This window comes from Melampsora larici-populina (genome assembly GCF_000204055.1).
Source record: "Melampsora larici-populina 98AG31 unplaced genomic scaffold MELLAscaffold_3, whole genome shotgun sequence".
Lineage (NCBI taxonomy): Eukaryota > Fungi > Basidiomycota > Pucciniomycetes > Pucciniales > Melampsoraceae > Melampsora > Melampsora laricis-populina.
The window spans coordinates 3,117,687-3,131,775 of record NW_006768767.1 but is presented as its reverse complement, the minus strand read 5'-3'; the positions used below and the strand labels follow the sequence as shown (position 1 = coordinate 3,131,775).

The window sequence follows — 14,089 nt, the reverse complement described above, 5'->3', positions numbered from 1 at the left end:
TAAGTGCCAAAGCCTCTGCTCCTTCATTGTCCACACATAACCTAAACATCTTCTCTTTCGAAACATTCAGCTCATTCAACAAAGAAACCAACCACCTCGCTTCCCTACACGAGTCACTCATAGCCATATACTCTGACTCAGTACTAGATAAAGAAACCGTTCTTTGCTTTCTTGATCTCCACGAGATTGGACCGTTTCCCAACATAAAAACGTATCCAGTCGTCGACTTTCTTTCATGTCTGTCTTCTGCCCAGTCTGCATCTGAAAACGCCGTTGGAGAAAGTTCCTTGCCACCTAAATTTAACCTCAAATCCTTTGTCCTTACTAAATAACCTAATACCCTTAAAGCTGCATCCCAATGAACTGTCGATGGTTTCTTTAAAAATTGAGAAAGTCAATTTACAACAAAAGCTATATCTGGTTGGGTGCACTGGGCTACCCACAACAGACCCCCGATTAAGCTTGAATATGAATTTTCAGTAATTTCGTCTTCATCTTTGAAAGGAACTAACGTTTTGAAATTGTCATCATTCGGCGTGTTGAATAATTTGACTTTGTTTTTCATAAATTCCTTTTGAAGATTTGTTATGTAATGAGACTGATCAACTGATACCATATTATTTTTAACTTCAGAGATTTTGAGAGATAAAAAATGTGATAGTGGTTTGTCTGACGAGATTTCAAAACGTTTCTTGATAAGAGATCGAAAATCTTGAATTTCAGCATTTTCACCAGTTACTGCTATATCATCTACGTGGGTGCACAGTAAACATTTGATGTTTCCTTCATCATTCATCTTGTAATAAATTGAAGGGTCGTGTTTTGAGCGAATAAAACCAATTGATATTAAAAATTGATGTAATTTAATATTCCATTGTCTCGGTGATTGTTTTAAACCGTACAATGATCTCATAATTTTATATACCCAATCAGGATGTTCAGAGTCAATAAAACCTTCAGCTTGTTCCATATATATCTCTTCATCCAGATCACCGTTAAGAAAAGCAGTTTTAATGTCTAAAGAAACGCCTTTCCAACCATTTTTCGCCATGGTTGATAAAAATAGTCTTACTGATTCTTGACGACTTGTCGGTGAAAACACTTCAGAGAAATCTATGCCTTTGATTTGAGAGAAACCCAAAGCTACTAATCGAGCTTTTAGCTTATCAATCGACATATCAATGTTGCGTTTCGTTTTGAAAATCCATTTACAACGTATGATTTTTCTCCTCGCTGGTCTAGGAACCAATTTCCATGTTTCCTTACCAACTAGTGACCTCATTTCTGCCTCAGCAGCTAACTTCCAAAGATCCCAGTTAGCTGACCTTTTGGCTTGCTTGTAAGTCGTCGGATCTTTCTCACATTCAATGAATGCAGCCCTTCCGAATTCTCCATAACGAACAGGTTGTTTGCGTGAGCGAACTGGTCGAGTATAGATTTGTTGAAGTGGTGAAGGTTCTTGAGAAGGATCATTAGAAGGAATCAAGTCTTCAGTAGGAATCGAATGTTCTTCTAGTGTTGGCCAAGGAAGTGAACTTTCTTCACTAGGCACTGGTAATAAAGAATCTGAATCTAATCCAGGAAAAACTTTATCGAGGAATATCAAAGAAGTTGCTTTGAGAGCACATTTCTTTTCAACATCCCAAACTATAGCACCCTCATTGTTGATTAAATATGAGAGAAAAATAGCAGATTTAGCTCTTGGCTTAAGTGTCGACATTGGTTTTATAACGTGATACCATACTTGACAACCAAATGCATGAAAAGTATGTTCTTGACGTTCACGAATACCCATTAAAGAAATTGGTGTTTGAAACTTATCATTCGTCCTAGTTGGCATATTGTTCAGCGTCTCTGTTGCATATTCCAAAGCATCCCCCCAGAATTGATCAGGCAAATGTGCTTCGATTAAACAACAACAAACTTTTTCTTTAATCGTTCTGTTCCACCTTTCAGATACACCGTTAAGTTGTGGTGAATCAGGAGGACCGGTTGTTTGTAGAATGCCTTTTTCCGCACAATACTTTGAAAATTCTGAATTGATGTACTCAGTGCCATTATCTGTTCTTAACTCAGCAATAATTCCATCAACCTTATTTGTCATCTCATTATAGAACAATTTGAATTTTGATAAAACTTGATCTTTTGATTGCATCAAATAAACTTTAGTATACTTTGTATAGTCATCAATAAATGTAACAAAGTATTTATAGCCTTTTCTTGATACAACAGAATAAGAAGACACGTCGGAATGAATCACACTTAGAGGTTTCTTAGATCTCCACCCAGCTCGACTGGACATATTTCTACGCCTCATTTTTCCTTGTATACAAATCTTACAAGAATGTAATTTTCGCAACTCAGATTCATCAACTTTGATTTTCAACAATGATAATTTTCTTTTCAAAGCTGCATATCCGGGATGATTGAAACGACGATGCCAGAGTTCAACGTCAGAAACCGAAGCTTTCGAAGTATGATTGGTAGAATTCAAATTACCTACTTTTTGATTAAGATAATATAAATTTCCGCTTCGTTCTCCAGTTCCAACAGTTTCACCGGTAAATTTTAAATTTTTAACAAATGAAACAGTTGAAGCATCAAAAACAGTTGAGATTTTCTTGTCAGCCAATTTTGAAACCGAAAGAAGAGGTTCGGATAGAGTCGGGACATATAATGATTTGATGTCTTTAAAGTTAGTGAATGGTAATTCCACTAAACCTTTTGAGACTGCATTGACAGTAGAGCCATTCGCAAGACTGATCATGGTACCATCTGACTTTCGATTAGAGAGAGTTTGTGAAAATGGTGTCATGATTTGACTCGTACCAGAATCAACCAACCAGCTGTCTGATTTGACAGCAGAAGCTTTCACAGTCGCGGATGCCGATATTTCAGAGTTGATATCAATCGAAACATCCGAGTCAGAGGAAATTTGCGCCGCTTTAGCCTTAGCTTTTGATCGTTTCACTTGATTTTTAGAAGGTTTTGATTTAACTTGATCATTTTCATTCTTTTCAGCTTTTAAGATCTTGTATTTTTCAATTAACGATTTCAAAAATCTGCAGTCCTCCATCTTATGATTAGGCTTCTTGCAATGAGAACAAATTACTTCCTTTTCCTTGTTCTTTTCTTCATTTCTAGCAGATGAAATTTCTTCAACAGAATCTGAAGAGATAGATCGACGAGTAGCTTCTTCTCTCAGGACCTTTAAGATCGTAGTAGAAGTAACCGAGTCTCGTTGAAGGAGAGGATGTAATACCGGTTGCCAGTCCGCAGTTAATGAAAGACTAACTGCCGTTGCGAAGATTGTATCGGCAGTAAGAGGTCTTTCAGGAGTAACCAAAGATTTGAAACGTTGGTAATCGGCAGCCATGGTTTCGAGATGAGACGTCATGGACGAATCACCCATTTTAGCGGTGACAAGCTTTTTTAACCAGAACATGACCGATCCTGATGAAGCATCTTGATGCGCTTCACGCAATGCTTTCCATTGATTTAATGGATCATCCGGATATGGCGAAAGAAATTCGATGTTCGCTTTGGTTACATATCTCAAGATTAATGCCAAAACTTTACATCGATCGTGTTCATTAGACGCCGGTAATGGATTAGGTTGAACATCGCGTATGACATAACCAAAAGAGGAACCTCTAATAACTGTACCAATGACGAATTGCCAATAATGATAGTTCGAAGATTCACCGGGAGCTTCCAACGGTTTCACACCAGTGGCTTCCAACTTTTCATTGTTGTAAGTCATGGTGATCGGTGGTTTTAACTCAGACCGACCGGTTTGCTGTTGACCGGTTTGTTGTTGAGTCGTTCCAGGAGATTTAGATGAAGTCGAAGTGGTCTTATCACCAGCTGTAGCACTAGGATTAGACATGAAGAAGAATTGATTGAATACGAATAAGATTAAGATGAGAAGAACCTTATAACACTGCATGTATTTGAAGATGAATGCAGTAGTACAGTTCGGAGTTTGTATTATGTCGATCGATTAGAACTTTATCGTCTGTATTGTTGACGGACCTTTCCAAGGTTTTCTAGAACGGTTTTCTAGACGTATCGGAGATTTGATAGTCTTCGAAACCGACTATTCAAAGTGTGATTATCTTATAATCTTCACGAGATGGGCTCATAACCTAAGATGGATCACGGACTAGAATAGAAAGATTAGAATGAATGGGAAAGGTAGTATTTCATAGTAGTGATAAACTTACCTAGAATAGAAAGATTAGAATGAATAGGAAAGGTGAAGAAGAAACCAATCCATCATGACAACCAATCTATAATATATATACCTAACAACAATTTGGTTATAAACATATTATAAGAGAGAAACATGTATTAGCATAACACTATGATGTCATAACCTTGTAACACACAACATCCATACTATCACATCGTAACATAATTTGATCTGTATACATCGCTGCCTTTTCCTTGTCCTCACATTCATTTGGGATTTCCGTGAAAACGTATTATACAGGCCATTGTTGAGGTAAGTAAACCGAGAACGAAAAAAGACAAGAATGTGACCGAACGGCGACTGTGAGGGAATTGTCCTGTTTGCAAGACAGTCTGAACTCGAAAATAACGATGAGTACCTAATTTTTGGAAATATGGAAAGCGGTGAGTAGAGTGCTGTGTAAGATGTATGCTATGAAAGAATGATGAGTAATTGAAAAGTCGAAACCACTGCTGGCTTCGCATTTCGTACCTACTACTAAGAACAGTATTCCAATACACATAAAGGTCACTCCAATGCCAATGCCGACCTGAGAATCATCGCTACTGGTTCCGGTTCTTGCGTAGCTATCAAGTGCTAGAGCTTGTTGTTGAACCTGTAGTACTAATTGCTCTAAGATTTGATCCGTAGTGAGACCGCGAGTATTGTTAAGCACAGGTGGAGAAATAGTGATGGCTTCACTCCCGGGTTGGGCAGGTTGAGGGGTTTTAAATATTTGGGTGATTGCTAGAAAGATTCATCTCAATCGACGATCCAGTCAAATTGATTCGGCTGAGGCAATAGTCAATGAGATCGTCTTCTTACCGATCCCGACAGTAGTAAATCCCAGAGAGGTTCGCATCCAAGCCAAATAGGTTCTTTCATTGGCGAGATGATCTCTGAGTATCAACAAAATGTTCAAACAAACGGATCGAGGAGTCGAGTGAAGTAATGAAGACACGCGATGTAAATTTTCAATCCAGTTTGAGAGGTAGATTCGATACATCTAGGGTATCTTACCTAGCAGTACTGGATGTGTTTTGCAGCAGAGGAGCCGGTCGAAAGTCGCACCAAGCAAATAGAGATGATGACTTTTGTTGAAGATCTCCTGAGGTCATTCGGTTCGACAAGGTGGAGTGACCTGTCTCCATTGTAAAGTTCGATGATGGGCAAGTGAAGAATTTGAGACCTCGAACAACAAATGAAGGCGGGTGAAATGGAAAAATGATATCTATGTCTGAGATTTTGAAACTTTTTAAACTTAAGATCCGATTCCTGAAAGTCAAATATGTATTCCAATTTCAGTATTCAAAATCTGAAGTTATCATATTCAACAGAGTTCAAATCACTCGGTTTTCACAATTTATCACATCCGCTTCACAAAATTGCATTACAGCCGTTGTGAGAACTATCGGCAATTTTTCGATGTATGTGTGATGCCCGATTTTAACTTGCCAGGCCAAAACTCGTTCAAAACTCGGTGTCTGACTCAAACTTTGTTGATGTTCATTGCGTATACAAGCCAGCTGTATTGACAGCTGTCGAACTCCCAATTGAACTGGTCCGACCTTCGGCTCGCACGCGCTTACACTTCAATTCAGGCCTTTATGGTACAGTCGCCGCTCGATATAAGCAACCTTTTAAATGCAGAATACCTGATGCTTAAAGGGAGCAATGCATCACTTCGAAGTAAGCATAAAAGCATATTTGGGAAGAAATTGACCCTAATGCTTATTTCATCAAAGTCAAAATTGCATACGATTTTTATTGTAATTGGCATAGATACATCATAGATAATAAAAAAGCATACAAAGCATAAGAGGGCATACAAAGCATAAGAGTGTATGTCTAGGACAACGACACAAACATTTAAGACATCTGGTTTTATTCACCTTCATGGAATAGGCTTGGGGCAAAGAAGTCGGTGATACATTTTTGATTCACAAATTTGAAGCGGGCAGTACTAACATCATTTCGAAGCGAGTGTAAGGCTGTGATGTGCTTTCTCCAGTCGGGTCCATGATCATCCAAGTCGCATGGTTGATGGTTCAGCGCGTGAATGATACTGTTGATGGCAGCAGAGACTTGAGAAAGTGGCATCGGCGGGAGTGTGAGAGCACTTTGATCATCATCGTCCTCGGGATCGTCGGCGCCTACAGGTGTATCGGATGCACTAGCTTGAATGATTTCTTTATCTGTTGGCATAACCAACTCGTGATTGGGTAGTTGATTTTCAATCTGAGGATTCAAAAGATTTTTAATGCTGAGCCGATGGTCGGATCGGCATTCATCTAAACCTGGACAGTGATCAAGCTGCTTAAGAACACACGAAGTTTGTTCGATGATCTCTTGTAGATCGGTGTCGTCGGCGAGGTTTTCAAAACCATGGTCATTTGGGCGGATCAAGTGAGATACATCTGCTTTTAGTTCAGCAACTATTCCAGTATGCCGCCAACAGTTTGTAATGGTTTCAGATGTCACTGAATTCCATGCTACATTCGCCATCTGCATTGCTTCGAGGAGGGGTATCCGATAAATTTCAGTTGCCGACTTCCCTGGATTATCTTCATATCGCCCGATGATGAGTGAGATGAAGTCGCGGCGGTAGTAGGCTTTGAATGCTGCGATGATGCCAGCGTCGCATGGCTGGAGAACACTTGTGAGGTTTGGAGGAAGGAAATGGACCTTTATGTTTGTCAAGTTGATTGTTTTGACAGCTGATCGATGACCTGAAAAGTTGTCTAACAGAAGGAGGATATGGTGTTCTTGTTTGCGGAAATCGGTGTCAATTCTCTGAAGCCAGTCACCAAAGATTGTGCCAGTCATCCATGCATTCTTGTTGTGGGTGTATTGAAGACCATAATCGTGTGCCTTTTTGCGCCTGAATGAGGTTGGTTGAGCTGAACTACCAATGAAAAGTGCTGGAAGTTTGTTGCTACCGTCAGAATTTGTACAGACAAGGACTGAGATCCTTGATTTGTCCCCCTTCACACCCGGCTTTTGTTTATCGGCTAAGGTCTTATTTGGTGGCATTCTGAAGGAAAATTTTGTGAAACCAACATCAGCTGAGTTTCTAGAACTTAAGCAGTCAGAATGAGCTGGAAGGATACATACCGATAGCATAGACCTGTCTCATCTCCATTGTAGATATCACAAGGCTGGTACTTCTTCGTCTCCTCAAGTAGCTCAGCGCGAGCAGACTCAACATCTTCGGGGTTGACGGAAGATGCTTCACCGTGGAGTGTAACCTTTTGAAGGTTGTATCGTTTTTTGAACTTAGTCAACCATCCATCAGAGCACTTCATCTCAATGTTTAGGATTGATGAAAAGTGCTGAGCTTTTTTGCGTAGAATATCGTTGTTTACTGGAAGATCTCGTTCACGAGCCTCGATGACCCAGTGGTAGAGGGCTACCTCAAGATGTGGATACTTGGCCAACCGCTGTTTAATACGAATTCCACCTCCGTTTGTTGCAGCATTGTTGCATATCTTCTCTTCGTCTCGGAGCCAGCGACTGATTACGGACTGCTTGATCTGAAAATGACGAGCAGTCTCTCGTTGAATTTTACGCCCATGAGTGTTATGCCATGCAATAACTTCACTCTTGAAAGCCAGATCATAGCATTTACGTCTTGCAGGTTTTGGACTACGTGGTTTACTCTTCTTAGTGTTGCTCGGAGCAACACACAAACCGGACCGCGGGGAAAAACGGCCTACGGTACGGCGCGGTACGGTCTAGACACCGTAGACTGCGGTCCGGCCCGCTACGGTCAAACCGTACCGTAGTCTGGGAATACCCGGATAGTAAGGGGGTGTAGCCGTACCGCTGTATCCGTCTTCTGGAGTTATCACCACCGTTTCTTCAGCCTCAAGTTCCAGAATCCCTTCAGCCTCAAGTTCCAGAATCCCGATATGGTTCATCCCGATCAAGATCCTTAACAGCAAGGGATAGATTCAAAAGACAAGCAAGGGATGTTTTAATTTGGGTTCGTTCGTTTCTTTTTTGTCATTTTTCTTTTCTCTTCCCACTTTTCTCCATCGTTTCCCTTCCTTCACAGTTTCTTTTTAACTTTTATCCTTTACCTTCAATAATTCTTCTTTGAGTTTGACGCTGAACCATGTCATCTTTATTATCTGCTCCCAAAACTCAGAGTTCAAATTCCCAAGCCTCCCAATCTCAGTCTTGTTCTTGTCGCTCTAGTCGTGTTAGCCCTCTTCGCCGTGATTCTACTTTTGTCCCAACTTCGGCCGACTCTCGTAGGTCGTTATATGCACCCGATGAAGAAGACGAAAGCGGTGACGACAAAGACCCAGAGGATGATCCAGAAGAGGATGCAATCATGGACTCTGGAGCTGGAGAACCTCAAACCCCAACACGACCTACTGCTCTTGCCCCTCGACCTAAGAAGCGAACTGCCGAATCCCAAGTCGAACCTCAGCAATCCAAAAAGCCTCGAAAGATTGCTGCCAAAGGCAAAGGCAAAGGTACTCGGTCAACAGTAACTGTAAGTACCTTTGCCTAGATCAATGTTTTATTTCCTGTTAATTTCACATATTCCTCCGTTCTCCGTTCTTTCTCAGGACTTTACTGTCCCTAAAGAGATTGATGTTGATCAAGTAAGCCCCACGGTGCCTCCTGCAAAGGCCTTCCGAGCTCAATCCAAAAGAGTTATGCATCTTTTGTCGTATTACAAACCCATTCCGGTCCAGCTCAAACAAGATGTAAGCTTGTTTTGATACTTATAATTACCTCAGTTTGATTTGAACTCACCAACATTTTTATAACAGCCAATCGGTGTATTACGCGGATACGAGTGCAGGTTTTGTCCTGAGACATGTGCTCGGGGTATTGATGGGAACAGCAACCTATATGGCCATCGAGACGGCGACAAAAATCGGGCTCCATGTCTGGGACGAAGCAAAGCGATGAAGGAGAAAGATCATGGTCTTCCTCCTACATACCAAGAACGAAACAAGACCAGTGCAACCGAATCATCATCGGCTGAATTGATGAAAAGCTTTGTCAACCGACCACCGTTCGATATTGATATCCTCAATGTCTTATTAGTCATCTGGCTATTAAGACATGCCCTCCCATGGGTTTGATTTCAAGACCCGACTCTCAGGGCAGCTTTCCATCTCACCCATCCCAAGGCCAACATCAGGAGCCCAACTTGGGCAGCCTCTACCGCGAAAGAGTTGTATAGCTCTTTATATGAGCAGCTAATCAGCAACATCAAGGTTTGATAGGTTTCATCTTCGATTTCATGACATCATCTGGTATCTAATTGTACCTTTTGTCCCTTCATTTGTTTCGCTGCAGGATAACCAAAGTAAGATATGTCTTGTACATGACGGATGGACAACTAAAGGGAACCAACTTGCTTTCATTGGGGTCACCGCCACTTGGATTGATTCAAACTGGAAGTACCAAACGAGCCATCTCACTTTGAAGTTGGCAACTTGGCACCACTGTGGCGCTCTTCTTGCCAGACCAGTTGGTAAGTTTCTGATTAAACATGGACTTCACAAGAAGGTATGTCTTGTTTGTCACCTTTTTCCATACTTTTGCATTTTCTGAACAATCATAACATCTTTCTCATTAATGCTCTCCTCTAGGTATTGGCACAAACCACGGATTCAGGCTCCAACAACAATACTATGGCCGAAGAACTCGAGAAGATGTTCAAGAACACCAACGATTCCGTTTACTGGGATTCCGCATCGAATCATGTCCGTTGCTACTGTCATAAGCTCGCACTTGTGGTAAAACATGGCCTCAAGACGATGAACATCTCAGTAGGTCATGTGAAGCCCACAACTCGACCAGGAGCAACAATCCCAGTTCCCACTATTGTCCTCAATACTGGTGACGATGACATTGATGTACCCTCATCATCTGATGAGGATGATGCAGGTTTAACACCAACAAATGGCGATCCCGATGGTGAAGATGACGATTCAGCACCACAGGAACCAGTCGACACGACCGAGCTGGTTAAACGGGCTCTACTGAAGGTGATTATCTCATCACACTACTGTCTTAACCTGAACAGTATAAGAAACTAAATTTATCTTCTAATTTCCAGTGCGACAAGGTCGTATCATTGATCTGTTCAAGTTCATCACGTCGACAGTGGTTCAACACACGCGCCAAAGCTCAAGGTCTCAAGAGTATCATTCACGGATGGGGTGTCCGGTGGAATGCCAAGGCCGATAGCCGAAGGCGTGCAGCGGCTGGACATGAGGTTAGTTACACTCTCGACATCTGTCTACTTTTGGAAGTTACTCTTACACTTCTGTTCTTATAGATTATAAACGGGATGCTACACACCGATTCCAAAACCAATCGATTCTTCCGAGGATTGACCATCTCCGAGGAAGAGTGGAATGCAGTGCGTGAGGTAAACAATGTCCTTGAGGTGAGTTATTTTGGTCTTTGTCCCAGTGAACCATTTTGATTGACCTTCACTTCAAACAGGTGTTCGAGCGTGCCATGAAACGGATGGAAGGAGACTTTGCATCCGGATGCAAAGTCCTTTCTGAATATCGCAAGGTTCAGAGTGAGTTGCAGGTACTCAAGAAGGACAGCACATACCCCAGCCTCGATGTCATGATCACCGAGATGCTCAAGCACCTCCAACATTACGCCGAGGAGGCTGCCAAAAGCCAGGTTGTCCAGATCGCGACCATTCTCAACCCACGACATCGGTTGAATTATATCAAGAAGTTTTACTCCAACGTTGAAGTTCAAGCGGAAAGCTCGTTGGAGTATATGTTTTCTGCTTACTCTGACAGTATGCCCAAACCTCGAGCTGTTTCAGTGGAAGTTATTTCGAACCCAGCGGATGTTAGTGAAGATGAAGAAGACAACTTGTTTCCGGCTGCACCGGCAAATGAGGCTCCTCTGGACTACCAACTCGAGCTGAAGCGCTATTTGGAGGGTGCCCATCCCATTGGCAAAGGTACCAGTCCTCTTGACTGGTGGGCAGTAAGTACTGCTTTCCCTTTTATTTTTGTCATTTTCTTTACTCTTTACTGATATCAAGGTGAGGTGATCTAGGCAAACGAGAAGAACTTCCCAGTCTTGGCCACCATGGCTCAGGATTACCTGGCCCTCCCTGCCACTTCGTGCGCGGTGGAGCGCACGTTCTCTTCGGCGGCCGACATCGCCATCTCAAGTCGAGGCTCAATGAAGCCTTCAACCGTCTCACAGGCTGTCGCTTGCCGAGAGTGGTTGAAGAATAAGCAAGTGCCTGCAGGTAAATTTCAAGATGCAGTCACATACCTCTTAGATCATGAGTTGCGCGAGGGAAAGAAGAAGAATAAGGAGGTTTGAGTTATACGAGTTATACTATGTTTCTTTCTTTCTTAAACATCCTTCTATTATAATGTCTTTTCTTTCTTTACTATCATTAATATTCTTTCTCTCCATGTTTGGTATAAACTTTTTACTTTGTAACCACAACTATTTTACATGAATTTGTCCTATTTCTACTCCACAATAAAAAAAATTGTTTTTCTCTTTTTTGACCGTAGCTGCCCGTAGACTACGGCTACTACGGTGGCTACGGCGCGGTCCACTACGGCCCAACCTCACCGTAGTTACGGGTTGGGTCTAATAATAGTATTGACTTCACTACGTCAACGGTGAGGTTTACAGAATAAACCTCACCGTACCGCCGTCGTGACCGTAGTACACTTCGCTACGGGACGGTTTGTGTGTTGGTTCTCTGCTCCAAGACAAATTTTGAGCAAACATATTGCCAAAATCATTCTGAATTTGATTGATATACATGTAAATGGTATTCTACAAAAATTTCTGCCATAAACTTTGCCATATTCTGCCAGAATCAAAGAATCAATCAAAATGTTGACTGCTCCATGTACACACCACAATTACATATAGAAATACTGCCCATATAGGAAGGCTTTAGGGGACAAAATTGTCCGTGATTTTTTTTTCAAACCTCAATAACTCAGTTGATATATGTCACAAAGGTTAATAAACTATATATTCTTGGTGAGGAAATACAGGAGCAGGTTTGTACAGATTTATGATGCTGTATGACATCATCTCAATTTTGATGGTATCCCAACCACTTCTCAAGAAATTCTCAATTGATGGATGTTATCCATTTGATATCCATTTCATAACTTTCTCATAACTTGCTCATAACTTGCTAGGGTCAGTGGGATGCACTGGCCTGCCAGTGACTTGTGATTGGGGGCTGTGAATGCATCTACCAATGCTACTGCTGGTGAACAATGGCCTCATTCAGGCAAAACTATATCGAGATATTACAATAAGGTTGTTGACGTTCTTGAAAGCTTAAAAGAAAAGATCATAGTCCAACCTGGAACTTGGTTTTGATCTTCAGGGAACAAGCAATGGACGTCAAACCTGTAACTAAAGGGAAAGATCGGAGGTTTCAGCAAACCCTGAAGGAAACAAATGAAAAAAGGATTCCAGATTAATCTTTTGATTAAAGCTCACTGATTATGAGCACTAGCATGATGCCACGCAGGGGAGGCAAGCATCCTATCTGCAGGTGAGGGTAGCCAATAGTTATTGTGGTTCCTGTGGGAAATAATTGGAGGTGTCAGCAAGCCCTGAAGCAAAAAAAAGCAATAATGTGACTGATGACAAAATAAAAATTGAAAGAAAGCTCACTGAGGAGCAGTAGGGTATGTCCGTTCTCCAATGGGGGGTGTCATCTTTGGCGATTTGAGTTAAAGAGTTGAATTTGTTCATAGCTTTAGAATTGGTATAGTCAAATGGTTGGAAAGTGTTGGTCAAACAAAGATAGTGGGTGTCCAGGCGGTTGCTATTGGATTGGATCGAGGGTGGATCGAGGTATTCCAAGAACGGGACACCCATTTTTTGGGCAGTAAAACAGATAGGGCATCAAGGTTCGCCCTTCTTCGACTCCATATTGTAGTGTACAGATGTTCAGCCATATAGGCGGTACGTGGCTTTCAGTATTGGCCAGTATCCGCCCTGGTCCACCATGCGCACGGTGCTCAAGGCCAAATAGTTTTTTGGATTTTTTCATCCTTTCTGCAAGAGACAGTACTTCCATGGATAGATTGATTGAAGATCAGCCTATCCAACCGGAAGTGTAACCAAGAGATTTGAATCGGATTGAATGGAAGGTGGCGAGTTGTATGTATGAGGGTATGATGATGAATTGAGCCCTGCAACCATATAGGCGCTATATGGCGCTATCAGACTAATATGGCGCTATGATGCCCTGGCGCGCTGCCAGGCGCTACGGAAGGTCTGAGCGGGGCGGTTTTCTGCTATACAGGGTGGCTAAAAACCGCTCTGTGTTTTGGGCTGTGGGACCGAGTGGTAGCAGGGGTTCAAAACCGCTATGGCTGAGGCCCAATATAGCGGGTCCAAAAATCCGCACCACTACCGCTCTGCTGCCGCTATCCTGGGCGGAGCGGCGTGGGCGTTGATCATAAATTTGAACTTAAACTATCTCTTGTAATTGGACAGTGAGTCCATGATCCCTAAACTCTCTAAAGCTGTAACAAACTCTGGCCTTGTGTGCAGGAGTTAAATCTCAGTACCAACCAAGAATCCAAAGGATATTCCTCGGCATTTTCCAGAAGGTGTTTTTAGAAAAAACAATACATATTGCATTCCTTACAGAATGCTCAAAAAAGATGTTCAAATGGAATAATACAACAAAACTTGTAGAATAAAAGCCCATCACACTTTAATCCTTTGAATAAGGAATGTGAACTTCAACAATCCAGCTGTTGAACTTGGGCTGTGTGAGCTGTGTGATTGGAAATACTGATTGGATCCTGTGTTTGGACACAATTGCACCTCATTCCAGAGAAC

General features: G+C 41.9%; 1 protein-coding gene across 1 annotated transcript; it reads right to left on the bottom strand.

The window, feature by feature from the left end:
• Positions 1–4,613: 4,613 nt before the first annotated feature.
• Positions 4,614–5,385, bottom strand: MELLADRAFT_91123 (uncharacterized protein; the record flags this gene model as incomplete). The annotated part of the gene is made up of 3 exons (XM_007405117.1): positions 4,614–4,981; positions 5,060–5,133; positions 5,255–5,385. The coding sequence occupies 3 exons, from the start codon at positions 5,383–5,385 to the stop codon at positions 4,614–4,616; spliced, it is 573 nt and encodes a 190-aa protein (XP_007405179.1).
• Positions 5,386–14,089: the final 8,704 nt, after the last annotated feature.